This window comes from Lagopus leucura, unplaced genomic scaffold (assembly GCF_019238085.1).
Source record: "Lagopus leucura isolate 7727_CA_CO unplaced genomic scaffold, USGS_WTPT01 Super-Scaffold_100024, whole genome shotgun sequence".
Classification (NCBI taxonomy): domain Eukaryota; kingdom Metazoa; phylum Chordata; class Aves; order Galliformes; family Phasianidae; genus Lagopus; species Lagopus leucura.
Genome location: NW_024962276.1, coordinates 5,982,203 through 6,009,077, shown reverse-complemented (window position 1 = coordinate 6,009,077; position 26,875 = coordinate 5,982,203). Strand labels below are relative to the sequence as shown.

At 50.5% G+C, this 26,875-nt stretch overlaps 1 protein-coding gene across 1 annotated transcript in view; it reads left to right on the top strand.

Annotated features, from left to right (window-relative positions):
* Positions 1-26,875, top strand: part of SSH2 (slingshot protein phosphatase 2) — a 72,140-nt gene that overhangs the window by 24,882 nt on the left and 20,383 nt on the right. The window contains 3 exon segments of the mRNA XM_042879429.1: positions 17,373-17,476; positions 20,889-20,953; positions 24,849-24,970. Of these exon segments, the coding sequence (XP_042735363.1) occupies positions 17,373-17,476; positions 20,889-20,953; positions 24,849-24,970 (291 nt within the window).

Sequence of the window (26,875 nt, the reverse complement as noted above, 5' to 3'; positions counted from 1 at the left end):
AGTCACAAGATGGGCTCATGACCTCGTCTCAGCATACAGAACATATTGGGGGGGGGAGGGACGTAATTGTTGTGGGCACTTAGCAGCAGTCGTAGCTTAGGTTTGAAAGAAGCGTGGTTTTTTTTCATGTACTGGGGGAGGAAATGACAGCCTGCTGCTGGTGATCTGAATGCTGTGCCCAGAGAGCTGCACAGAGCCGGGGTCCCTCCTGCAGACACGTGGGTGCTGTTGAATGTATGATTACAGTGGGATAAAAGTAAGAGCCAAACACGGTAAGTCATCAACCTGAGGAAGCTGCAGAGGAGGAGCAGCAGCTGTCTATAAACAGCTCAGAAAGAAGGAGTGCTTCTTTCTAATCCCCAATTTCAAGGGAGCACGGCAAGCAGCAGCTGTTAAAATCCAGACAGCGGTGAGGTGATGGACTGAGTTTGGCTTTAAAGACAAGGTGAGGTGTTGATGAAAGGCTCTGGCACTGCTTGCTGCTGACCTGGGCAAGCCCGAGGTGCAGCCTGGGGATCTGCCTGGAGCTGCCAGTGCTTCAGGTAGGAATTTTCTTTTAATTCGTAGAACCCTTCTTCCAAAGGACTCCTTCTGTCTCTTGGTAGAATTTGTTTCATCACCGCCCCAAGGTAGTGTAGCTGGCATCAAGCATGTCCAAACTCAGCCAGTTAATTGGCCACTGAGTGCAAGAGCACTGCTGTGGCTGAAAGCACGTTTGAGTTAATAAAAATATCAGTATTTGTTAAATGGGATGGTAGCATATAAGCCTGGCATTACTTGTGAGGGAGTCAAATGAAGACCCAATGTTTCTGTGCATAAGCACTGTGCATAAGCACAGGAACATATTTGGTATGGAGAGGCTTTTGCAGATGGGAGCACAGCCCATGTTCCCATCCTCCAGGGGCTGTCTTTGGGGTCCTGGCACTGCTGTCAAATGGCAGATGTGCTGCTGAGGTCCAGCCCAACAGCTGCCAGTGCTGTGGCTGGCTGGGCGGGCTAAGGCTTCTGCTGTTTGCCTTTGCTCGCTGCCGAGATAAGAGGCATGTATAGAGGTGAAGGGGAACATGCAGCAAAGGCTGGCAGTGTGACAGCACCAGGGAGCAGCACACAGAGCAACGACCTCAAGCATCCTCCAAAGAGGCAGAGAACTGAGTTTCTAACTTGAATTGTACTTACAGGCATCAAGACCACCATACCTTAAACAACTTGTCCGGGTGCTGACCTATTTGCACTTTCTAAGGGCTGTGATTGCGTCGACTGGAGGCTCACAGCAGGGGGAAGGAAACACGAAGACCTTGTTTGAACTTAAACCTGCTCTGCAGAGATGTGACGAGTCTGCACTCGCCTCCATGTTGGGGTTTGTGGGCACAAAGAGAGCAGCAGCGCCCAGCTTTGCTCTGCCCATCTCCACAGCTGCCTCCTCACCTCTGCCCTGGGGTCTGTCTGAATGTTTCCAGCCCTGCTCCAGGAGAAGCTGGGCAGGTCACTGCCCTGCCAGACCTACCACCAGTCCTGTAGATTGGGGTGGGATCCCTGAGTCCTTGGCACAAGCCCCTGACTGAGCCTGTACCTCTCACCTAATTCTTGGCTAATGATACTAAGAAGGAGCTACTGCATAAGCAGGTGTACGGAACAATCAATTTGTTACGTTTATTGCCCTCATAACTGCCTTCTAGACATTTTTATTGGGCTATCTGGAAGCCGTAAACCAGCTGGCCTGCTCCTCTGCTATCTGCAGACTTGTTGCTGCTGCACTGAACTGACTAAGATCTGCATTCATAGTCTCTGCATCATCCTGATGCTGTTAAAAGTCACCTAAAATGCCCACATACAGAGCTTCGAGCTGTGCTTACACCAGCTGGTATATCAGTTCAGCTTTGCTTGCCCTGTGCTATGAGGATTCAGCACCTTTGTTTTGCTGATGGCTGACATCTCCAGGGCTGCGTGCTGGCAGGATGGCCCAGTGCTGGCTGCTTTGGTTGCAGCAGTGCCTGTGCTCCCAGTGCTGTCTCTGAGCTGAAATGCAGCATTTGAAGCTGCCCGGTACCTGCAGCACATCGAGCATAGGCCAGTGCCAGCTGCAGGGATGAAGTCTTTGAGCTGTTATGGCCTGCACTCAGTCTGTGTCTATAGGGAAAGACATGGAGCCTGTGTTCCCTCGGGCTTCCAGAGGAGAAATCAGGTCCTGTCCTGAATTGGGTTTATTACATGCAAATGTTCTCCTGAAGAGCTCATCTGCCCCAGTCCAGAGGGAGGTGCACTGCGTTAGGTTTGCAGCCCATGTGTGCTCACCTTCTGGCTTGTTGTTTTAGTCAAAGGAGTTCCTTCCAGGAGTGAGCTGGGAAGGGAAGCAAATCAGATTACCGCTATGATAACAGCTGGATGTGCCAAAACGCCTCAAGCTTTCAAGCTGGGAGTAAATACCTTTTGTTTTAGGAGTGGGAGACAACAATTTAATACAGAAGGTCATGGTTGCTAAAAGTGTAAGAGTTGTTTTTAACTGCCTCGATAGCGCGTGGAATTGGCGCTTGCTTGGGTTTCCTTGCACGAGGTGAGCTGCAGGGCTGCTTGCTGGATGGTTACACTGACACCCACTGCAGGCTGCTCAGTGCCTGGGGACATGTCTGGGTGCAGGGTGATGGCACATCACAGAGCTCACTCACCCCATCCAGGTGTGTGACTCTAGAGATGAGGACCGTCCCCATTTGGTGGACAGGCTGCTGACACTGCTGTTACCCTGAGCGCATCCTGTGCTATGAGGGGCTCCAAAAGCCACACGCTGGGTGTTCTGGCTCCTCTGCCTGCCTTGTGCTTCCCTTGCTTGCTGCTGCAGCTGCCAAACTTGTTTTGTTGGTACTGGAGCTGTAGCTGGAAGTTCTGCTGGGTCTGTGAGGCGCTTGGTTAGCTCCAGACCTCCAGTAAGAGGGATCTGCGTGTGCGGGGTACGGAAGAGCTTGTGTTTATCCATGCCGGAGATTACTAAGCTCCTGTAGCACAAACCTTATCTTTAGAATGCATTTCCTGTATCCATCTTTCTGCCTTTCCTTTCAGTGACAGCCCAGTCCCAGTGGCATTTACTACAGCTGCTTGTGTAGAATGGAACACCGAGATAAAGAAGTGTTCTGTTCATCTGCCAGCTCAGCTGACCTCCAGGAAAAGTTCTGTGGGCCACACATCACAGTCCATGCAAGTCTGCATTTTCAGTGCTGGGTGTTCTACCAGCAAACTGTGAGCAAAGGTATAGGACTGGTGGGAAAATCAGGTTTATTCCTGGGGAGAGACCCATTAGCAGCCTTTCAGTTTATAAAGAGGGGCTGTAAGAAATAAGGGGACAGATTCTTTAACAAGGTCTGATTTCAAACTTAACGAGAAAAGATTTAGATTGGATGTAAGGAAGAAGTTTTTTTTGTGATAAGTGTGGTGAAGCATTGGCACGTATTGCCCAGGGAGGAGGTGGTGCCCCATCCCTGCAGACAGCCAGGGTCAGGCTGGAGGGGCTCTGAGCACTGATGGAGCTGTAGGCATCCCTGTGCATTGCAGGGGAGTTGGATCAGATGATCTTTAAGGGTCCACTCCAACTCAAATGATTCTCTGGTTAGGTTGGCAATAACTACCTGCAGCCTTTTGTGATCGCAGTGAGTTCGGTCCAGTCCAATGACGTGGCTGTGCTTCACAGTAAGCAGTGACATGACTTGATCCTCACAGCTGGACAAGCAAATCAGTATTAGCTGTTGCACTGCCAAGTTCCATCAAGGTAAAGATATTGTGCTATAGCAGGCAGTGTGCTCAAAGCATGAAGGCCTGTGCAAAGTTTGTTGATTTATCATTGAAAGTGTGTGAACGGAGGAGAATGAGGAGCAAGGGACTAGGAGGTGGAAGGAGTGAAGGAGGATCAGATCCTTTAGCTACCAAGTGGGTCTGCTAACCCAGAGCAGCTGCCCCGTGCACTTGTGCTGCTGCTTCAGAGGTCGGTGAAGGAGTGGCTGGCTGGGATTCCAGACGTGTTTGTGTCTCCTGCCAAGCACAAGCCAGGTGCTCCAGGGGAGAGGAGTCAATGCTGAGGAAGACTCCTGTTGTAAGTAGAAAGGGAGATTCCAAAATAGCAGTTCTGGTTCCCAAGGGCACCTTGTCAAGGCTTGGAAGCCAAGCAGCAATCCTCAGAGTTCTCAGCCCTGTGTGGATTTCAGAACTTAAATGTATTTTGAGAATCTGGACAAGGGTTTCCAGACTCGCTGCCCTTCAACTCTTTGGTATCCTTGCATCAGAAACATTCCCTTTTAAATTCAATTTAAAAATAGGATTACTTTTGACATTTCAGAGGATTTACCTGTTTCTTTTCTATAGGTCACTCAAATAACACATCACCTATTTTATGGTCTCAGACATTTCATTTTGGCATGCTTTGTCCTTGCTGGACTTGGAGCAGTGCTGTAATGGTTTGCAAGGGTCTGGATTAACTATTTAGAAGCATTTCAGCCAAAGCTGCTTCATGCATTGCCACGTCCAGCATCAGCCATAGGAGCAACAGCCACCACTGCTCCCATCCCTGCTGCATTCTTTGCTTCTGCAGCTGTAAGCTGGGTGTAATTGAGACTGACCTCTGTGTCAGACCCTCTGCGATTTACTGATAAGTAAACTATACAACAATTGGGTGTGGATTTTGTGAGGGAAGGGTTTAATGAAGTGATAATATTGCAAAATAGGTGTTGAATTCTCACCTGAGAAGCCCGCTCATTGATCACGATGGGCAGCTGACCAAACGGTCTCTAAAAACAAGGTCTGTTCCTCCTGCGATGCTTATCGCCCTGCCTTTGCTCCTGTCTGATTCTTTGCACAAGAGCTGAAAACAGAAATACTCTTTGACAGCTTAAATAACCAAATTCAGAGCGTGGCTTCCTGTTCTGACTGGTTCTTCAGGATTAGAGCAGAGTTTTGCATGCTTTCCCTCATTTTGCCTCCCCACTCCTTTTTTTTTTTTAACCAGATACTGCCTCTTTTCTAATTACTTTGTTAGATTTCCTTGCTGTGTGTAACAGAGCTGCCATGTGCTTGGTGGGTGGCATGCCTCTCACCACAGGGAAAGCTTGCTTTCTTCCCCAGTATCTCGTTCTGCCCTGCGTGCATCAGCTTGTTTATGACCACTGCTACTGCAATGGCTTCGTGTTTTCCTGATAAATGAGACCAGATAACACAGCTGTGTCTCTCTCTTGTGCTGAAAGCATCCAGCACCCTTCTCACTGCTCCTCTCCCTGAAGTGGGTCTGCAGCAGGAGCCTCATGCAGGAGCTGCTGCTCAAGGGATGGGTTTCTTACCCTCAGATTTGCTGCAGTGATTTATGGCTAAGTCCTCATGGTACCATTCTTGGCCACGAAGGCACACTGCTGGCTCATGGCTAACCTGCTCGCCACCAGCACACCCAGATCCTTCCCTACAGAGCTCCTGTTCCAGTAGCTCAGCTCCCAGCTGTACTGATGGGTGCAGTTACTCCTCCCCAGGTGTAGGGCTCTTCACTCACATTTGCTGAACCTCATGAGGTTCCTCTCTGCCCAGCTCTCAGCCTGCACAGGTCGCTGAATGGCAGCACAGGAGGGGCGTTATACCCTCTGGCCCTCAAACAGCTGGAATCTGGCACAGTGTTCCTACAATACACCTCTTAAGACCTTCTTTCCCCATTGGCCCTGATGCCAAGCCAGCTCATTTCCCAGTGGAGAGAGGATGTGGTGGGGGAGGTTTTCTAATGCAGCTGCCTCACAGCTTTCTTCCCAATCTGAAAGTGCGGAGCCAGGTTCTGCTTTTTCTTTTCCTCCACTGGTGCTGATAGATGTAGGCCAAAATTCCTGCACCTGACAACATCCCACTGTTCTCTTTACCCTGAACGTGACCAGTCATAGAATCATGGAATGGTTTGGGTTAGAAAGGACCTCAAAGCTCATCCACTTCCAACCCCCACTGTGGGCAGGGCTGACAACCACTAAATCAGATACCATATCAGGTTCTGGTAGCACCTTCCTTTGGTTCTTCCTCCTGTGTTGGAGGAAAAGAACATCCATTGGCTTTTGTAGAGTGCTTGCATTCATTTCAAGCAAACTTGAAGTAATACCATGCCCTGCTTACCCACTGAAATACATTTCCAGAAACATGATGGTAATAGATGATGCTCACTGGGGTTCTTCAGAGGGAGCTTAGGTGAGCACTCCCCTGCCCCCACAGCAAAACACAGTTCATGCAGCGGCCTGGGAAGCACTCCGACCCCAGACAGACGTATTTACATCCTGTCAGGTGGTGATGAATGGCTGTGCTCGTGCCCTATTGCAGCATGCAGTGATTTAGGCTGTTACCTGTCATCGCTGCAATTTCATGTGCTTTGAGCTCCGTCTGTGTTTGTCCCAGCAGAGTGCACCTGCTTGCAGCGAGGAACAGCTGTCCTGTGCCCTGTGTCCTGCCTCAGCTCCATCACATCCCCACAGCCCAACCCTGCGGTGTGGGATGCAGCACCCAAACAAACTGGGGCTGTGCCTGAGCTGTGACATTTGCAAGGAGTGCAAATGGTGCATAAAGGGGGGCTGGTAATCAGAGTGTTAACCTGGCAGAGGGCAGTGTCAGCCTCAGCATTCCCACCCTTATGGCAACACAACTCCAATCAAATACCTTTTATGAGTACAGACTTCCATGCGTGCACTTCCTTGAGCATTTCCCACTTCTGTGGTCTGGTGTTTCAAAAAGAAAAAACCGGAGTGTTTCTGCCATTCCCCATGTGTGGAGACACAGTGCTTGGTGGTATTAATGCAGGATTAATTCATTTACACATCTGTTATCTGTGGGTTACGAGTAGTTGCTCGCAGTTCTCACCAGTTCTAAGGGCTTGCCTTTCTAATGATGGTTGCAAGTAACAAATCTGACCTTTGTCTGGATTCTATCTGAATTCATTGGTTCTTACACAACTTGTGCATAAAGCTCTTAAGTTTCTCATTAGAGTAGGGCAGAAGTTTGGGGTTGTTTTTCAGGCTGTGAATGTGTGGTATGTGTCAGTTCTGCGTGTGAGGTTCTTGCCAGCCTCCTGACCCCAGTGAGGGTTGAGTTACCTCCATTTCTCTCATGCTCTGATTTTTCCATTGCTTTTTGCAACTGACTTCGTTTCTGTCCAACAAAATGACTTTTTTTTTTGGCACAGCAGTGAGCTGGCACTGCATTTTTTTTAGCAGCTGTGAGGAAGCATTACCAGAGATGTGCTCTTGGCTGTTATGAGAGAGCTTACATTAACACAGCTAAACCTTACTTGAGTGGAACTTGCGGCATCACGCATTGTGCTGCTTCATCTGTCCCCTGTGAACCCATGAGGTGTGTTTGGGTGGGAGCTTCCCCATCAGCATCAGACCTCAAGCAGTCACCAGGACTGGGTTCTGTGTGCATCCCCTCTGTGCTGGGCTGATGTTTCTATGGGGAACGGAGCATGAGCTGACTTCAGGCTTTCTTTTCCCTCCCCCTTCCTGGGCTGAAACGGGGGAGTACTGCAGAAAGGTTCCCTTGGTGCTCCACATTCCCTGCAGCCCTGGGCCAGATTCCTGCCCTGAGGCTTTTCCCTTCTTCCCACTCTCTCAGGAGTGATGGAGCTGAGGATGGAATAGCGCCCAAAGGCAGCTGCTTCTCCTCATTTGACGTATTCAAGTTTCTGAATATGAAAGTTGTCTCCAAGAACGCTTTCCCCTCTCTCTTGCAGGAGACAAATTGAGGTCATTTCCTACACACTGCGTGCCTTTCCCAAAACCACTCACTGCGTTGCTTCCCCCCAGCCTCGAGTTTTTTAGCCCTCCCATGCTCCCCTACCTGGAGCTAGGGGTAGGAAAACAAAGAACCAACCACCAACGGGCAGCCCCCTCCACCGCTGCTGCTCGCTCCCTCCCGCACCGAATCGCCACGTGCGTGCCGGTGGGGCGTGGCCAAGTGCAAACAGGCGTGGTCGTGTCTATAAGAGGGCGTGGTCTGCTGCGAAGGGGGCGTGGTCGTGCCCATAAGGGGCGTGGCCGGGGCATTGCCGGGCCGCTCCTGCGCAGTGCGGCGGGTGGCGGAGCGGAGTGGGGCAGAGCGGAGCAGAGCAGCGGGGCGGCCGGAGCTCCTCATGCCGCGGGGCCGGGCGGCCGCCTACCTGCTGCCTGCGGGACTGGGGCTTCGCCATGATCCCCTACTTCTCCGACAACGCCGTCATCTCGCAGGGAACCATCGCTCAGCTGTGAGTACCGAACGGGACCGGCCCCGGGACGCTCGTAGCGGGAGCTCCTCCCGGCCGTACCCCGCCGTGCCGCGGCTCCCCGCCGCTCTCAGCAAACTTTTCCCAGCCGGCAGTCGCGGAGCAGCTCGCAGCCTTCCTGCCGCGCTTTGCCGGCGCTCCGGAGCTCGTTCCCCGCTGCCTAGCCGGAGGCACCTCCGGCTGCTGCCGGTCCTGGGCTCAGCCCGCAGACCTTTTGGGACAGATCCCAATCGTTTCTTCCTTTGTGGGCGATTCAAATTGCGTTTGTGGGAAGGATTAATAGGGGAGATGTCTGATGTGTGCCGTAGATAAGGCTCTGACCACGCGCGGTGCTCCCGCACGGCTGCTGGGTGCGGGGCCGCCCCGGCTGAGCTCTGCGGGGGAATCGGGGAATCGGTCCCGCCGCTCCGTGGCCCCTTCTCGAGCAGCGTGGGCAGTCAGCTCCGTTCCGTGTCCCTGAGCCTTTCAGAAACGACCCCAAGTACTTGAATCCGGCCGCTTTTGGCCCCTCGTGGCGTTGCCTGTTGTATTACAGCATTCCCTGTGGTTGCTGGTAGCAAAAGTTGAACAGCGATGTGCCCGAAGCTCCACGGGAAAGGGATGGGAAATAACTCCGTGTGTCCCACAGCAGGGCACGAGGACACTGGCAGCCCGGGTTGGAAGGAGCACCCGTCCTTCTTTCTGGGGAGGGAGATAGGGGTTATCAGACAGCCTGTGCTGCCCTCCTGGCTAGAGAGATTAAGGGCTGTGAGAGCCACAGAGTGCTCACATGGGACCAGCGTTCTCAATCAGGGCACTGCTTGCGGCTGATGTAATGAGGAACTGCTCCTGACAGCAAGTTCCCAAAGGCTTAGATGGTATCAGGTGTCCTTATTTCTTTTTGGCCAAGATCTAAAAATCCCAAGTTTGTTGATTTGCTTTGCTGAAAACGTGTTCTCTGTGAGATGGGAATGGCAGTGGTGGCCCAAATGCAATCAGGACCTCTGGTTTCAGTGCAGTCTGTGTTTGGCTGATCAGCTCGGGCTGTCAGAGCTCAGCAGAAATTGCTCCTGTTGACACTTTTAGGCAGTGACAGAGTCAGCTGCTCGGGGGCTCGTTTGGTTTGGGTTCATGAGGGCTCCCATTGCAGTCCCAGACACTTAGGCTTGGCAGAAGCTCCGAACTCATGGCTGCAGCTCGTTGGTGTGGGATTCAAAGCTTCTTTCAGTCTTGTGAAACTCCGAAGCAGCTGATGGCGAGACAGGAGGAAAAAAGCAGAACTTCAGGCAGCGTGCACATACCAAAGGATTTTGTACAGGAGAAGCCCGGACAAGTTGCCATAGATCAGCTCTTCCTGTCTGCAATCACTTCCTTTTCCTTTCGCCAAGTTTTAGGTATCCTAGCACATTATCAGTGTCCTGAAGTGTTTTTTCCGTGGCACTGTGATAATGCTGTTCTTGTGCTGGATCCCTGTGCTGCCCACCTTCCTCTTTATTTAGGAAGTGGGACTGGGCCATGCGGTGCTGTGGAAGCCCCCGCTGCGCTGCTGTGCCACATCACTGTGTCACCATCCCTGTGAGCAGTGAGGGATGCAGGCAGGCAGCAGTAGGACCTGGCACTGCTGGGCACAGCTGTGCGTTTGGGGCTGCTAAACCATTTTCTCTCTGCCTCAGCTACAGCAGCAGTGGGAGCCCTCCCTGTGCCCATGTGTTGAAGCATCCCAGCGCTGTTTACTGCCTCATCCTCAGCACTTCTGCAGCCTGAAATGGAGCTTACTTTGTGAACTTGCTTGCTGCTTCCCATGGCTCTCCTGCTTGCTTTATACCACTGTTTCCTGTTCCAAAATGTTAACTGATAGTTTTTATGAGGCCTCTCTGTGCTGTGTCCCCATACCCAGACAGTGTTAGCCCTGTCCTTCCCCTCCCTGCCCATTTCCTGTGTCTTCAAAGCCCCGTGGCCACGTCCTCTGCTCTCTGAAACACCGTCACTGTGACACACCTTAACTCGTGCCTTTTGCTGACATCACAGGGTGTGAGGCTGCTGCATGCAGAGCTGTGTATTTATTTGTTTACTGCATGGGAAACCTTACAACCTTTCTATCTACTCACTGTGTCCTGCTGCCAAAATCTCTCAACCTCTCCGCACAACCAGACTTCTCTCCTCCAAGCAGCGAGTTATTGGAAATCTTTAATCGCATCTCTAAGTGCTGTACCTGTGTAAGTGTTCTACCTCAGTGCTGAGGATGCCCAGAGGGAGCAGCAGTGATCCCCGTCCTCGCTCCCAGCTCTGGCTGATGCTCACGAGTCAGGGCTCAGTGCAGTGTCAGCACCTGCACGGAGTTTTCCAGCTGTGTGTGCAGAGCAGTAGAAGCGTGCAGGCTGGCAGCATCAGGGCTGCTGGGCTGGTCCCATCCTTCTGTGAGATCAAACGCAGCATGGAAAGAGATCTGTGATGTTCTCTGGTTATTAAAAGCAATGCAAATAAGTTGCAGTAATTGAATGGAAGCAGTGTGCTGCCTGCTGAGCTGATCATTAACTCAGCCGGGGCTGTGCTGTTCCGAAGTACTTTTCCTGTTTGCCTTGTACTCCCCGGAAGCTCCTGGAGTTTGTCTCACTGATGCTTCCTGGAGGGGGCTGGGAGAAAGACAGGGGTGGTTGTCAGCCAGAAAGCAAGACCTGAGGCAGCAGAGGAGGGTTTGCAGGGCAGTCCTGTGCCCGCCCAGCAATCCTGGTGGGAGCCCAGTGTCCAATGGAGCCTTGCTGGCTGCCAGCTCCTATGGAGCGGTCCCTGAGGGCTGCCTCGGAGCTCTGCCTCTTCGTGCAGCTTTTGCAGATGCTCAAGACTCTGGAAATGCTTTGGATGCTTTTGAGGATTACAAGGCAGAGGGAGCAGAGTGAGATTATCAGCAGAAAAGGGCCTTTTGGGGCCGGTTCGTGGGCTGCCTTGGGGTGTTTCACAGGACTGCACTCCCTCCTACCTTTGTCAGAGAGCCCCTAGCTAAACTATTGCTTAATTGTCTACAGCAACTTCATGCTGAGTGTCCTGAAACATTGCTTCTGACTTGTTTGTGAGGTCAGAGGGAGTTTAAGGTTCAGGATCCCGTCTAGATGAGCTGTGCAGGGCTGCTGTCTCCTCTGCATCACTCTGGCAAAGCATTTAAATTATCAGCCCCTATGGGCTTAAAACTCATTCAGCAAATAGTTTTTCTCCAGTGTAGTGGATCTGATGTGTGCAGAGCCGTTCTGCAATTGGGGTTTCCAGCCACGGTGTTTCTTAGCAGCTGTCTGAAGCCTTCTATTTCCACAGATATGTGGGCTGATGTGTTCAGAAGTCACTGCTTTGCTTTGTGTGTGCAGTGGGGAAATGACTGGAGCCTGGGAATGGTCACTGTGTGGGATTAACCCAGTGTCTGTGGCAGGGATCAGCCCTCTGGTTCATGGACATGAAGTGATAGCAGCTGGGGAAGAAGAGAAGCCCATGTGGGTGAATGCCCTCCCCTGGTGTTGGCTAAAGGGAATGGAGGATTCCTGCCCCTGAGAGCTTCTTGGTGCTGGGAGCTTCTCAAATCTGGGCATTTTTAGGTACAGTAAGCCCACAGGCTCCTTATTCAGCATGTTCAGTTGTTTATCCCATACTTATTCAGCCCTCATCAACATCACACTCAACCCTTTGGGGTCTCCTGCTTTCATTGCAATAAGCCACATAAGAAGTAGGTTAAATCCCCAGACTGCTGAACCATGAATGATTCAGTCCTTTCTTTTAAACAAATGACCTTTGTCACTTGGCACTGAAGCCCTCACATCCTTCACACCACGGCCCTACTCAGATGGTGCTGCTCCAGGTGGGCTCTGTCTGCTCTCAGGAGCTCGGTGTAACTGCCTGATTGTGGGTTTGCTTTGCATGCTGTTACACCTCCAGCTTTTTAGTGCAGAAGTGTTGCGTCTGAACTTTGGGTGAAGCTCTGGTGTGGTCACAAAGATGACTGAGTTCAGTTCATGTTTGGGCTCAGCTGGCTGGGCAGGACCACGGTGCCCAGCGGGGTGCTGTGCAGCGGGCAGCAGCTCAGAGCTCCGTGCCCATCCATCCAGATGGGAGCCTCCCATGGGCATGTGGGCCTGCAGGAGCATCTTGTGCTCAGCGAATGATAAATGACTCTGTCAAACCACAATTTAAGGGTAGACATCATTTGCACAAAGTTGCAGGTATGAAAAGCTATTGTTAGTTTTACCTTTGTCCTCTAGAACTTAGTCTGCTCATGTCTTGCATGCTTTCTGGAACTCAGTGCCCTAAGCTGATTTTCTCACTTCTCCTTTTTAAAGCTCTGTGAGTTTTGTTGGCTGCTCTGTTGTTGTCGGGTTGTTCTTGTTGTTTCTCCCTTTATTTGCTTTGAGAAAGAAGTGGAGAAATCCCAAACCCAAAGCAGAGCAGCTGCATTCCTCTGTGTGTCGCAAAGCTGGAGAGCCAGCTTGCCTAAATACAAACAATTTGTCAGCACCACTCCTGCCCTGCTGTTGTACTGTGATGGGAAAGTTGTTGAGAAGCCAACGGAGGAATATCTGTGTGCCTTGGAACGAGCAGGGTGAGCACAGGATGAGCGCCTGTCTGCGAGCTGAGAGTAAATAGAGTCTCTAATAAGTCTCTCTAGCTCGAAATTAAGCAGATTTCTGTTGTAGAGCCACTTTTAAAGTTCTCTAAGAGCCTTTTCCTCGAGGTCCCTTCCAACCCCATCCATTTGATGATTTTCCCTAAAGTACACTCTGTTCTTGTTGGGACTTCTCTGGTTCTGTGCCCCACAGCTGCGCTCAGCGTTCCACCAATCCTACTCCTTCAGTGCGTGGTTTCTAACCGGGGCTGAATGCTTTTAGGCAATAGGAAGGCCTGCGTTGAGGGCTGCAGAGACTTGGCTGCCAAAGTGCCTCAAGTGCTAATTCTGATGAAATTCAGCACCTGACTGCAGCGTGGATAAACACATCTGGAATCTCCGCTCTTTGGAGTTGAAGCTTTTATAAAACAAAACTTATTTTAATGGGTTTTCAGACTGAGACCTGCTCAGCAGAGCTTTGCAGGCTCCTCACCTCGAGTTAGGAGCACTGTAAGTGCACTCGAGACTGCTGCTAAGCTCACCTTTAGCTGGAAGTCGGACAGAGGTAATAGCGGCAAGGTAAAGTGGAGTCATAGATGCCAAACCGCTGCAGGGCTGCTTTTGGGAATGCTGTGTGTGCTTCCTTTCCTGTGGGCAGATGAAGTGTGCCTGGTTCAAGCAATGCTTCCACACTGCTAAGTAATCTGCAAGTGTCTGTACAGGAACACTGCAGCATGTGTACATGTTCATTTTGCCTCTCACCAGCCTTTCCTTTCAGCCTTTACTTAAGCCCTGGGATGCAGTGGTGCTGTCAGACACCCCACAGCCCGTCAGCTTCTGTTTAATGTGGCACGTGGTGAGTGATTAGTGGAAATTATTTCAGGAATAAAGGGCTCCTGGTAAGCTGATCCCCATTCAGAGAGCCGACAGAAAAGCGGAGTCGCAGCAGTATTGCCTTCAGGAAGAACTGGCTGCATCACCGGGGGAAGAGCCGGGTTGGGAAGTGGTGCTGAGTTTGTGTTTTGAAATGCTTCAGAATTAGATCTCCTGGTTTGATCTGGAGAGCTTTTGCTGATGTCTCACTGTCAGTAGAGCACCAGAGCACTGCCCTGCACTGGCACAGCGTTGCTTCTGGAGCCGGGTACCACCGTGGGGTCGGTCTGAAGCGATGCTGTGGTACTTTGCTTTAACATGAGTCTGGAGCTGTGTTCACTTTGCTGGTGGGGAAGGGCTGTCCTGCTTTTTTTGCCTTGTCTTTGGGATCAGGCATCCTTGTGGGGAGGATGCAGTGAGAATGAAAGCAATGAGAATGAAAGTGCTGAGTGCTGCAGAAGTTAAAATAGTGAGCAGATAACTTCCTTCTATTACATGAGTGGAATCCGACGGCCTCTGGCTGATTTTTTTTTTTAATGCTTTTGGTAAACGAGCATCTGCTTCTCTACAGCACAAAGGGAAGGCTTATATTATTCAGCATTGATTTCTTTGCGTGGAGACAGAGTGACTCTTGTTTTGGTGCTTTGTTCTGGGGCTCTGTGCTGAGGGCAGGCAGTGGGGTGGTGTGACTCCTCCATTTTGTGCCATGACCTGGGCAGCAGCGAGGCCAGAGGATGGCTTGGGGACAGGGGCTGTTGGGCAGTGTTTGGGTGCCAGGGCACTGCTCAGCTTGTTTTCTGCTCATGGGATAGCCGGTGCAGTGTATCAGGCTGTAGGTCTCCATCTCTGAAGTGCCCAGCCTAAATATAGGGCCTGGCAGGTGTGGGGCAGCACGGTGACCTTCGTGACTTGGGTTACGGCAGTGTTTAAAGTCATGGGGTGCTCCGTAGTGCAGGTGACAGCTGTGCCTGCCAGGCCAAACATGGCCGGGGCTGTGATGGCTCTGAGAGCCGTGGGGCAGCCCTGGCACAAAGAGTGGGGTTTGTGGTTTGAGCTGGCACGTGCTGTGTGCGAACACTAAGCTTCCCATCACTGATTGCAGAGGCAGTCGTGTGGTTTAACGGTGATCAACAAGAACTGTGTTGATTCTGAGGGGTAAAAGACAAGTGTGTGTCAAGCAGGAGGTGTTCTTTCTGAAGATAACTGGTCGAAACACTGTGTTTTTCCTTTTCAGTCTTCAATGTCTATGGGTGCCCAGGCTGTGCATCGTGCAGCAAGAATGGCATGTGGGGCTCCATGTGGGAACATCCTGACATGGAGACCCACAGCCTTTGGGGACTGGCATGCAGAGCAAATTCCTTTCGCAGCCTCGCTTCCCATCCTGGAATTTTGCTTGAAAAACAACGCACAGAATCGCGTTTCTTCTGTAAACATCAAGTGCCCGGATTTCTTCGTAAGCATCTTAATTGCATGAGCTGCCCCGTTTCTAGTTGGTGAACCCTGTGTTGCTGTAGGAAACATGACTCTGTGTGTCTCTCTGCCCTGAATTCCAGAGCCCGGTTTGCACAACGTGTTTCCCTGTTGCTTTGGGGGATGTTTTGCTCTCTTTCTGGAAGGGTGCCCCAGAGCTGCTGCGGGTCAAGCCGTGATCCCAAAGCACAAACAGAAAGCAGTTCTCGTTTTCCTGCTCAGCTGATGTCCGTGTTGGAGCCAGTGGAGGGGACAGGAAGGCTCAGTGAGGGGCTGGTGTGTATGTTGGTGCAGTCAGGGTACAGTTGGCACTGAGCATCTCTGTGACTCCGTGTATCTGTGTGATCTGTGCAGGGGTTTTGCGTCAAACATCTGAGCTGGAGCGCGTTCCCACGCTGTGTTTGTTTTTCTCCTTGTGCTGTTTCTGAAGTTGCAGAAGTGCTGAGTTGCAGGAGCCCAAAAACCACTTCCCTTCCCCACTGCCTGCAGCGTTGTCACCGCTGCTGACAGCACCGCAGGGCCCCTGCTGGTGAGCAGCTCCTGTTGGTGAGCAGCCCTCGTTCCACTCTGCCTTGTGCTCACTGCTGTTTTGGCTGTCAGAGAGGCCTGGACTTGTCAGTGAGGGCTGCCAGCTGACCCTGTTGCACAAGTGTCAGTGCAGGGCATGCAGAGGTTTCTCTTGCCATTCCCATTTCCCGGTTGTTGTGGGGTTTGTTTTGTTTTTCTTAGTGCCTGGTACTGCTTTGCTGTACACAGCCCTGAGGGTTAGCCTGTGTGTAGAGAGACCTGGGTGCCTGCATCCTTCCCTTGGAAGCACTGCTTTGGTACCAGCACTTCCATCTGGGGATGTCCCTGATGGTGCAGGCACAGGCTGAAGGATTGCTACTGTGACTTGTAGGCTTTGCTAATAAAATGAAGTGGGTGCACGCCACTGTGATTGCCAGGGCATTTGGATGTGCCACGGCCCTGTGAGAGACCTTTGTGCCCACGTGCACCTGCCTTGATGGAGCTCAGAACCTCATTGTTTGATATCCCCGGTAGGAGAATGGAGAGATGCCCAGGCACATGCTTGAGGTTATGGGGAAATCCAGCTGGAACTGAAGCTTTCAGCACTCTTGCAGATAGAGCAACATAATAGGCAAAGCTGTAGTTAGAATGGTCAGCCTGGGTGTGAGAAATGCAACATGCTGTGCCATGCTGGCCCTAGGATTTTGGCCTATTTGATTCCTGCACGCTGCTGTCTCTGCTCACACTGAGCTCTGGAGACACGTGCTGGTGCTGCCCTGGTGCACCAACGCTTCCCGTGCTGGATTCTCCTGCTGCATGGCTGTTATTTCCCAGCCCTTGGCCTTAAGGAAAGGGAACAAGTAATCATTTTTGTATCTGTTTAAGCAGAGAAAGGAGCTTGGAAGTTCCTGGTCTCTTCTTGGGTTGAAGAGAACAAACCCAGCTCCTTCCTCAAGGCACAGCACTGCTGGGTGCACACTGCCAAGGACGCTCCCATCCTGTCTTATCATACTCATCAACCATCCTGTTGACTGTGGGATTGTTCCTGGCTTTCTTCAAAGCACGTATGACTATCTCATCAGTTCTGAGAAGGGCAGGAACCCTTCGCTGTGCAACAGGATGGGTTAATTGCAACATCTGCAGAGAGCCCTGCTTTTTCTGTGTGCCGCAGCATCTCCCTGAGAGCTGCTGGAAAATGTGCTCAAAATACTGACTGCTGGCGGAACTTGAGGGCTCTTGATATTGCCACTTCCCTCTGTCCTCATGTGACCTCATGAAGGGCAAAATCAGGGCAGCGAGTGATGCCTGAGTTTAACTGCATTACCGTCTTGCTTTTAATTTATCAGTCTTTGAGTTAAACACCGTACAATTTGTAAATAGTACTTCTGAATCTGTTCCATGTGTTCATTTTCTTCAAGCTAACTGCTGCAGGGAGATGTTTGTTCCCAGGGGGCATCAGCTGTGTCCCAACCACAAAGCTTGGGCTTAACGGAGTTGTAATTAGAGCAATGCGTGGGCTTGTCCTATTCATCACCATTTAGAAATGTGCATCTTGACTTTCAAGCGGAAAATGTAGCCATAGTTAATCCCCTCCTCCTGCTCAGGTTCCCCCTCTGCGGGCAGAACAGCACCGCGGGTTGAACCTCTCCATTGCTTTTCTCCTTTTAAAATCAAGGCAGCGGTTCTCTTGCTCATCTCTTGTCTCTTCCCTTGCAGCATCAGCGAGAGCTTCCTCACCGTGAAAGGAGCAGCACTCTTCCTGCCACGAGGGAATGGCTCATCCACCCCCAGGGTCAGCCACCGGCGCAACAAGCACGCAGGTAACTGCTGCTGCCATGCTCTGTCCCAGCTCACCTCTCTGCCGTGTATTCTTGCTGGAGGACATGCGTTTTGTTTTACACCAGGTGTGAATTAAAGGCAGAGCTTCCAGCCTCGAGGCTCTTAGAGAAAAGGTTTTGGTACTCTCTTGTTAATCCAACAAAGGAATGACTGTGGGGCATTGCGGAGAACTAAGAACAAACCTGCCCTCACACCCCAAAACTGTCGTGCTGTAGCTTTGATATGAGGGAGGGGCTGCAGGATTGCACTGGGGAACTTGAGGTTATGATATGAGGTGAGTAATTGCTGTCCCAATCTGAAGCCAGCTGTGCTGATGGAAGAAAAGGAGCGCGCTCACCTCTGTGTGGTGATGAGGAAACCTCTGAGCAACGTCAGTGTGACTTCTCAGATGTGAGAGCAGGGTGAATAATGCAGAGAGGCAGGCACGGTTCCACTCCCCCCTTATCAGCTGCAGGTTTGATTTGTTGTGTTTTTACTTTTGCTTTGGCTCTGTTTGAAAAGTGCTCTGAATAATGAAACTCAAACATGTGGAGGTAGGCTGCTTTTCCTGCTGCATGCGGTGCTGATTCACTGATGGTGTTTTGTGGCCATCAGATAGTGTGGGGTTTTTCCCTGCTATTAAACACTCATCAACAAAACGCATCATCACTGTTGAGACCTTTGGGCTTTTGTGTATGGGGCAGAGACAGGAGGCTGAAGGCTTTCTGTGCCTAGAAGGGATCACCAAAAAGCAGTGTGGTTTATTCCTGGTGCTGCCTCAGGTCTGTGTGGTGCTGCTGCCCTGCACAGCAGCTGCAGAGCTGGGTGGAAAATAGTGTTGCTTGCCTCATCAGCACAGAGCTTTCAGGAGCCTGGCTGCCAAGAAAGCAAATCCAGTGTGTTGTAATTGCTTTCAGGAAGGTGTTTTGTGTTTAGGAGGCTGGCTTGCCTGAGGGGTGGGATTTTTCTTCTTGGACTCTTTACCCATTTGCAGGGTGAGGTGTAAGGAGGCATCAGTGCTTGTCCTTTCCTTGGCCTCCCTGCTCAATTGGTGTTTTATGGCACGGTGTTTTATGGCACGGTGTTTTATGGCACGGTGTTTTATGGCACTTGGAGATCTCTTGGGGAAGTGTCTTTCAAATGAGTGCGTGCCATGTTTCTTTGTGTGCTTTTCCAACCCACAGTGAATACCAGCAGACCAAGGGATCAACGTGTCACATCTGTGCCACCAAAATTAAAGCAGCAATGTAGGGAAGGCAGCACCTCGGGGTGAGGTGGCTGCTGGCAATGAGCTCAGTGCATGGCAAAGGAAAGCATCTCCTTTCTTGGCCTCCAGCAGGCCGTGCTCAGCTTTCATTCCTGTGTGTGTGTTGGGACTTATCTCTGGCATTTGGAATCAGAAGGGGACCAGGGAGCAGCCATAACATGCCAGCACAAAGCTGCAGCCCGTGCATGCAGTGATGTTTCAAGTGGCCATGAGAGCATTTCCTAGGAAGGCTGAGGGACCTTGCAGAGCTGCCTCCCTAACTCAGCGCTGGAATCCAGCATGAGGAGCAGCTGCCTAACAGGAAATAATTAATGCTCACACTCATTTCTTTAATTGTATCACCTTCAGAAATGGAAATCGCTGGTTGCTCTGGCTGTCCCACCCGGTTTGCTGGTGGTCCCTCACTGTGCCATTGGCACACTGGCCTCGTGCTGGGGGCTGGCTTCTGCACTCCACCAGCATTAGAGAAGGCCTGGAAAGGATGTAGGTTCCCTGCAGCTCTTGCCATCTCTGGATATTGTAAATCAGTTTTAAGATCCCATCCAAGTTGATGCTTTGCACCTAGCTTGCCAGCTTGGGGGACACAAAGACAGCTGCTCACTGCTGCACAATGTGATAGGAAGCAGCAGTCGTGCCACGAATGCCAGCAGAGCTGACAGCTCTTCACAGGACAGGATGTGATATCTTTGTGCTGATTCTGGCATGCTAAAACCTTTCCTTTGCTTTTTCTTCATCCAGCAAGCTTACAGAATGCATTGTGTGTTTGGGGTTGAAAATGCTGCAAGCTGAGCGAAGTGGGCCAGGGAGGCAATGCTTTATTTCCAGCTTTGAAGCTTCTAAAGCTTTGAGACCACCTAGTAGTCCTGGTGGTTTTTTCTGTCTCCGGGAACATCATCTCTTAAACTGGTTCCTACTGTTGAATGAGTGGGAGCAGTAGGTGGGAATAGTGACATTTTGGGGAGGGGGAAGGCTGAGATGAAGCAGCTTTGGTGTCATGCTGCTCAGTCCCTGTGAGCTCAGTGGTGCTGGGTTTGCAGGCACCTGAAATGGGGGATCGCTGCCCCCAGCCCTGCTGCACTGCTGCTGAGACCTGCTGAAGCTGTGTGCCTCTGCCCCGGGTTGCAGCAGTGCTGACATGGGGAAATCCTGTCTCTCACTGCTCCCCTCAAGGCCATGCATCCTATAGATGAGCTGGCCCTTCCTGTGCTGTCTCCCTGAACGAGCCCTGTGCCTTGCAGAGAACAATGTCCTCGGGCAGGATGTGCCTTTGGGTGCCTGTCACCTCTGTGTGTCACTCCTGCAGTCCCACCCCCAGCTTATAAATGCTCTTCCAGGGCACTGACTCATTCACCCTTTACTGAAACGTGTTTAAAGGAGGAAGGAAGAAGAGAGCAGTGACTGCTGTGTGCTGTGCAGCCTGCTCACAGAAGCACTGTCATCCCCCCACCATAGTGGGGACTGCTTCAGCCCTGCTCTGCACTGGCTGTGGAAGTCACCACGATGCTCCCATGGGCACCTCTCTTGACTGTCACATACCTGCTTTAGGCTCCTGTGCCACTCGGGTCCTTTTAAGAACACTTTGTAAACCAATGCAGGAACTGATCTATTTTTCTTCTGCTTTTCTTGGCTTCACCAGTAGAAGAGCAATGGGCATTTTTTAGGAACAACTATGGTTGCTTGGTTTTTTGGTGGTGGCTGTTGGGTACTTTGATGGAGTTGGTGTATGAATGTAAGGCGACATGTTGTGCTCTAAGATTGGACCAAATCTCACTTCAGAGAGGAGTCCTTCGTCTAGGTGAGAGTTTTCTTCAAAGTAATTAGCAGTGTGAAGGAACTGGCAGATTCCTGCTTTGAGCCATGTAGTAAAGGAGATGCTGAGCCGTGGGAACAGAGACTACTGAAGTGCTTTTTCCTTCTGTTAGAAAGATAGCAAGACTTAAGAGCAGAGAGCCTGGTGAGACAGGAACAGGTGAGCACAGAGCAGCTGGCTGGTGGATGGAGGTTTGTCATCTCGGGTGGGTGGAAGCAGCAGTGCTCTCTGTGCTGTGTCAGGTTTCTCAGTGGCCGTTTGCTCTGGCTGGGAAGCCAGGAGCCTGCATGTGATCTGGGGCTATTTTTGTGCATTCACTTTGCCCTCTTTCCTGCAGGGGATCTCCAGCAGCACCTGCAGGCCATGTTCATACTGCTCCGCCCAGAAGACAACATCAGACTGGTAGGCTGGCTTTTTTGCTTATCTGTTCTCCTGAATATAAAGGTTTAAGTTTCTCTGGACAAATACACCTGTGTAACTCATGGAGCAGCTGTGTGTGTGTGTGTTCCAGTGGTTTCATCATCAGATCTTGGGAGTCTTCACTGCAACCACAAGGAGAAAAAAAGCAGCTGATTGTAAAAGACCCACCTAATTGATTGTGCAGTGAGATAAACTGTATGCATAGCAGGCTGCCTTTGTCTGAGCCAAGTGCTGAGTAGTTTTATGCTCAGAAAGTTCTGTAGCAATTGTCAGAGAAGCTGGGTGAATTAACGTGGTGTCCTATTTAATGCCAGCAGTAGGTGTCTCTGACCAGCATGAATTCCTCTCCTTCCATGTCAGTTCAGTTGGATTCCTCACTATGCTCTATAACTGCTTCCATCTGAAAAGGCTGTGACTTATGAGCAATGAACATGCAGGATCCCCATGTAGCCATGCTGATCCCTATCGTTCTGGTTTCTTTTTTTTTTGGGGGGGGAGGCTGTTGAAAATACCTTGTTACTGTTTATAACATTGATGTGCATTAAAGATCGCCAGCAGCTGGAAAAGAGGAGTGAGGAATCCTTGTGGGATATGTTGAAGTGCTCTGCAAGGTCAGGCACAGTGGCAGTGTCTCTGCATCACTCATCACTTAGTAGCTTCAAATGCCTTTCCCTGTGTTGCATTGGTGCATCCTAGCAATGTGTGCCCAAAGCAGCGTTGCCATCCTCGGAAGTGTTATTCTGGCACCTCTGGTTTATGGAATCCTCCTGAGCTGGGAGCTGGGCTGATCCTATGAGGATGGCTAGAAAATAGCCAAGATTGCGACAGAATGCTTCAACTGTTAAAAACAGCTGTGGAAAAGAATTTGCTGTAAGCAGATTGAGGGACCTGCTCCCCAGCACACCTTGCTGTGGTGAAAATGTCAGTGAAAGTGATGGGAATGGATGGGGGGTTCTCAGAGCCTTTCAGAATCCCAGCCTGGGTTAGAACCTTGGAAGCCATTGAACAAGTCATTGTTCAGCAATATCAGTGGCTACATTGTGTGATTTGGGACAAATTAGCCTTAACAGCTGAATAAGGACTTTGTGGGCTGAGACATAAACCCTTTTGTTCACAGCTACATTTGGAATGCTGAAATCTTGCGTGAGGTTAAGTTCGATAGTCTACTTGAATTTAATTGATTCTTGACGAACGAAGGGTGTGCAGAGCTGCTATGGACTGTCTCATAAAATAGTAGATACAAATGAGATTTGAAATATAAACAGTACTGAGAGAAATGCATTCTCTTCTTATGTTGGCTGCTGTCGCTCCGAGGGCAGACTTCACAGCTCAGAGGGCAGCAGAGAAATCTAATCCTCTAAAAACCTGCACTTATATTTTGGAACAGCTCTTGTTTCTGTTGGAGCTGTTGGCAGAGCTTTGTAGCTTTCAGAATCAGGAATGGTATGAGTGTAAATGCAGTGGGAAGCAGGAAAATGAGCTGGAAGTGTATGAACTGATTTGAAGACTTCCTGGAGAGCAGCAGAGTGGGGAGCTGTGCATTTCTGTGTGTTTTATTATTAAAGAAGGCTTCAGAAGACTTGAGCACGTTTTTTGGTCTTCAAATCAAATATCCCAGTGAGAAATGCATTCCTGTATGAAACACCTGTTATCTTGTAGCATAAAAAAGAGGAAAGGTCAGTGTGAGCTGCTGTCTTGGAAGGTGCAGTTTGTGAGGGCTGATAAAACACCACATTGTAGTGCTGATGAAACGAGAATGTGGCAGAAGATAAGGTTGGCTTGTGGGTAGGTGAGCTAAAGCTAAGAAAAACATTGCTGGTCCTGGAAGGACTACAGAGGACTTTTGGTTCAAGAAAACAAAACTGAGGAGAAAGAACCTTCTCGTCTCATTGCAGCCCCTGAAGCTAGGCTGTCCTCCAGAGATTGATTGGGATTTCAGCATCTTCATTTGAAAGGTATCAGACCGTTTAGTTACTTGGTGCACACCTACTGTTGGGTGAGAGTAAGAGCCAGTGCTTAATGAAAAGGCTGCTCACCAATCTGTCATCTGCTGGGCATTTGAACCTTTATTGTAACTTTGGAGCTTGACTGTTGTATTATTCCAGGAAATTTAGCAGAAAGGATTATCTGCTTTGTTAATGGTTCTTCTCTTTGTGGGGAGGGTGTGAACTGGATGTAGAGAGCCACAAGCCATGCCCGGCTTGTCTTAATTGGCCTCTGAAAATTCCACCCCAGGGCTGGGAGCTGTGTGACCTTTGGCCGATGTTTGTCTTGCCCTGTTCTAAAGGGTCTTGCATTGAAACCACATTTCTAATTACTGCTAGCCAAATTGGTTTAGCACAGTGAGTTAGCTTATGTTAATCCTTGAGCAGCAGAACAGAGCTCTGTGTGGGTGCCCTGGGCACAGGGCAGTGTTGGCTGCCTGCTCCTGTTGTGGGCAAGTCTTGGTTTGGATCTTCATATGTGTGATAACTGACCACCAGCGCCTCGATGGCTGCTTACTGCTCCAGGTGGAAGAGCACCTTTGTGTTACTGCACGTGGTTAGTTGTACAGACAGCAGAACTCGCACCTTGAAGGCCTGACCTCTTTGATTCTCCGTGTGACTCAAGGCGCAAGAAGGACAATAAGGCTGGTTTTAGCATGTCTTATCCTTAAGAGATGGAGGTGGAGCACGGTCTGACTGTACAGAGCACATCTGTCCACTGGCGTTGGCGGAGTTTGTTAGCTTTTGGTCCAAGAGAACAAGCCTAGAAAGTGCAGCTAGCACTGCCTCCTGCCTGCACTTGCTGCTGCACCTGGCACCGGGGCTGCTGCCACATGCTGTCATAAACTTTATGGTGGGTTCTGCTGCGTCCCAAGCTTGAGAATGCTGATATGAGATTTGGGATGGTAGCAGTGGGGTCTTGAGGAGTTCAGGCTCTACTTGCAGAGGGTGTAGAACACAGCTTTGAGCTGAGCTGTTCCAACAAGAGGAATTCAGCAGTGGGTCCCTGGCAGCAGGCAGGTGCCAGCCCACAGCTCGGGGCATAGCTGGGACACACCACGTCCTGCTCAGCCACGTCAGCTCTCTGCAGACCCCGCTCAAAGTTCAAGAAGCAGCTTAGCAAAAAGATAAACACTGAAGCCAGACAGTGTCTTGAGGGTTAGGCTGTCCAAAGTTAAGATGCGTAATTAAGACATTTCCTTTCTAGAGATGTCATAGTTTCTCTTGTTGGGACCCTGTGACTAAAATAATTACAGACAGCTCAGAACAGAGTCCAAGAAGTATTGCAAGTAAGCATTGCATGCTGTGAGTGTGGATAGCAAAGCTGGGCTTCTCAGCAGTGTGTCTGCAGGGAGATGCGCTCAGCCCACTGCGGCTCTTGCTGCCTTTTGGCTTCTAGAGGAGCAGCCTCTTATGGGCACAGCCCCATAACTCAGAAATCCTTTCCTGCCAGGTGTGCAGTAGTGAGATCTAGCAGTTCCCTCATTATAGAGGAGAAGAGCTCAGAGGGCCGGCAGGAAGCCATGCATCAGTCAGTCTAGCTGTCTGCCTGGGAAGCTGAGAGCACGTGATACAGACACGCTCTGGTTCACCAAACGTGCACGAGGGTCCCCACACTGGGGCTGCTTCTTGCTCACAGCCTTGGTGGGGCACAGCAGGATAATGGCCAGGTGTGCTGAAAGCACAGGAACATCCCCCTTATTCAGGAGAGCACTGTGAGAAGGGGAATCATTTGCTTCTCCCTCTTCTGCTGACCTCCCAGCTGAGAATCAGGCTGGCTGGCCTTGTGCATCACATCACTGCTTTTCTGGCTCTCGCTCAGGGTGGCTTGTAAAGGTAACAGTGTGCATCTTGCTGGCTCTGCTGCTGATGTTTCTTCTTCATTTCCCCAGGCTGTAAGACTGGAAAGCACATACCAGAACCGCACTAGATACATGGTGGTTGTATCTACCAATGGCAGACAGGACACGGAGGAGAGCATCGTGCTGGGGATGGATTTCTCTTCTAATGACAGGTACTCACGTTGTCTGGGTGGGGAAGTCTTTGTGTTCACCCATGTGTTGAATAAAGTTTAGCAATTGCTGTCTGGTGTCTGTGCTTTCTGGGGACTGTTTCAGATTTTCCAGCCTGATGCCTTTCTCTAGAACCAGAGTTCCTCTTTTGCTTTTCGTAAAGAGGTAGAAAATAGGAGCAAAAGAGCTCAGGTCAGCATTTCCTCCATGCCTCAGGCTTGTGTGAGTACCCTAAACTGAAGTGCCCTAAGTGGCCTTTGAAAAGTAAGGTCCCAAAGCTCTGTGTCTGCACGGTGGGCACAGGGAGGACTTGCAGCAAACCAAAAAGCTGCAGTTTGAGGAGTTGGGCATCAGGGTTCAGGAGAGCAGCATTGACTATCAGACAGCACCGTGCCAGGGTCATGGGAGCCTGGGCCTGATGGGAATGTCAGGGTTGCTGATGGCACAACTTCTCCCCAAGCATTAGCGTGTCATTGGGGTTTAGTGCTTTTGCTTCCTTCATTTTAATTGCCACTGACCTCTCCAAGGGTTGGGGAATGTAAGTGGGAAGCAGCAGCTTCAGGCATAGAAGGGGACACTGCTCTCTTTGAAGAGAGCATGGGGGGCACGGAGCTCTTTAAAGAAGTTAGAATAAATAATGGTCTATGTGAGGAGTTTTTAAATGCAACAAGAAAAAAGATATTCAAAACATTCTGGAAGTTTTCATACAGATGCTTTGTTTTTTCTAGCTCTGACTTTAAGCACAGAAATGAATCTCACTGCTGACCCTAGCTGCTAGAAATTACTTTCGGGTGGTTAGCAGGGTCACTGGAAAACCTTTTAGAACAGTTTGGCTAAAAGGAGATTTTGCAAGCAGCTTGCTGATGGCGACAGCCATGCTTAATTTCAAGTGGTTGGATTTGGATGCTTTGCTCAAGTGATGCCTACTGAAGAGAGAGAGCAGTCCCAGGCTGTGTGTGCACGCACAGCTATGGCTCAGGGATGCTCCTATGGCAGTGCAAGAATAACTTGTCCTTGCATAGGTTGCTGTGAGTGTGGAGCCCGCTATTGGCTGGGATGTACCAGCACTGCCACCTTTGATAACTGAGAGCTCACTGGCATTCAGTCTTTAATAACATAGAGAGGTGGTTTTAGCTGTCTCCTAGAGTTACTCAGGTTCTGGATGGTCACTCTGATACACCCTCCCCTAGCCCACTTGCTATTTATAATTCCATATAGACTTGTTGCTATGGGCTCTGATAAGTGGTTGCTGAACAGTATCACTAAAAATACCCCGGCCACCTTGGGAAGCCTTTTAAAAACATATCTTTCCATGAGCTCATCTCATGTTGTCAACAGAAATAGCTGCATGCTGCAGTGTCTCCTTGTGCCGGCCGCTCCGAGGCGTGCGTTTCTGGGGCTTTGCATCTGCTGACCCGTGGAAGCCTCATGTCTTGCCTTTTTCCCCTTCTTCTCAAGGGCTAGCAGGTCTGGTAGGCTTGGTGGAAATCTGAGGGCAGCTAGAGCAAAGCATAGGAACAGGAGACAAGTGAATCTGGCCCTTCTTGAAATGATGCCTTTGTTATGGAGCAGTCTTAGAGCTCTGCGAGGCCGAGCTTTCCGGTCAGACTGCCTGCTGTGGGTTGTGTTGGGGTTCCCCTGCCCTTGTTTTTTTTTTCCATCACTTAACTTCTGCTTTTTCATTGGCCTTCTGCTCAGCCTTGTAGAAAGCAGGTGACTGGAGGCAGAGAGCTCTGAGCAGCTGAGAGAGGAGTGGGCTTGCCAAGAGGTGTCTGCTCAACCACGGGGCTGGGAGAGGGTATGGGGCAGGAGTCAGCAGGAGGTGGCAAACTGCAATTGCTGACCTGCCCTGCTGACAGTCATTGCACTGACCCCAGTTCCCAGCAGCTGTGGCTGGGGGACAAACA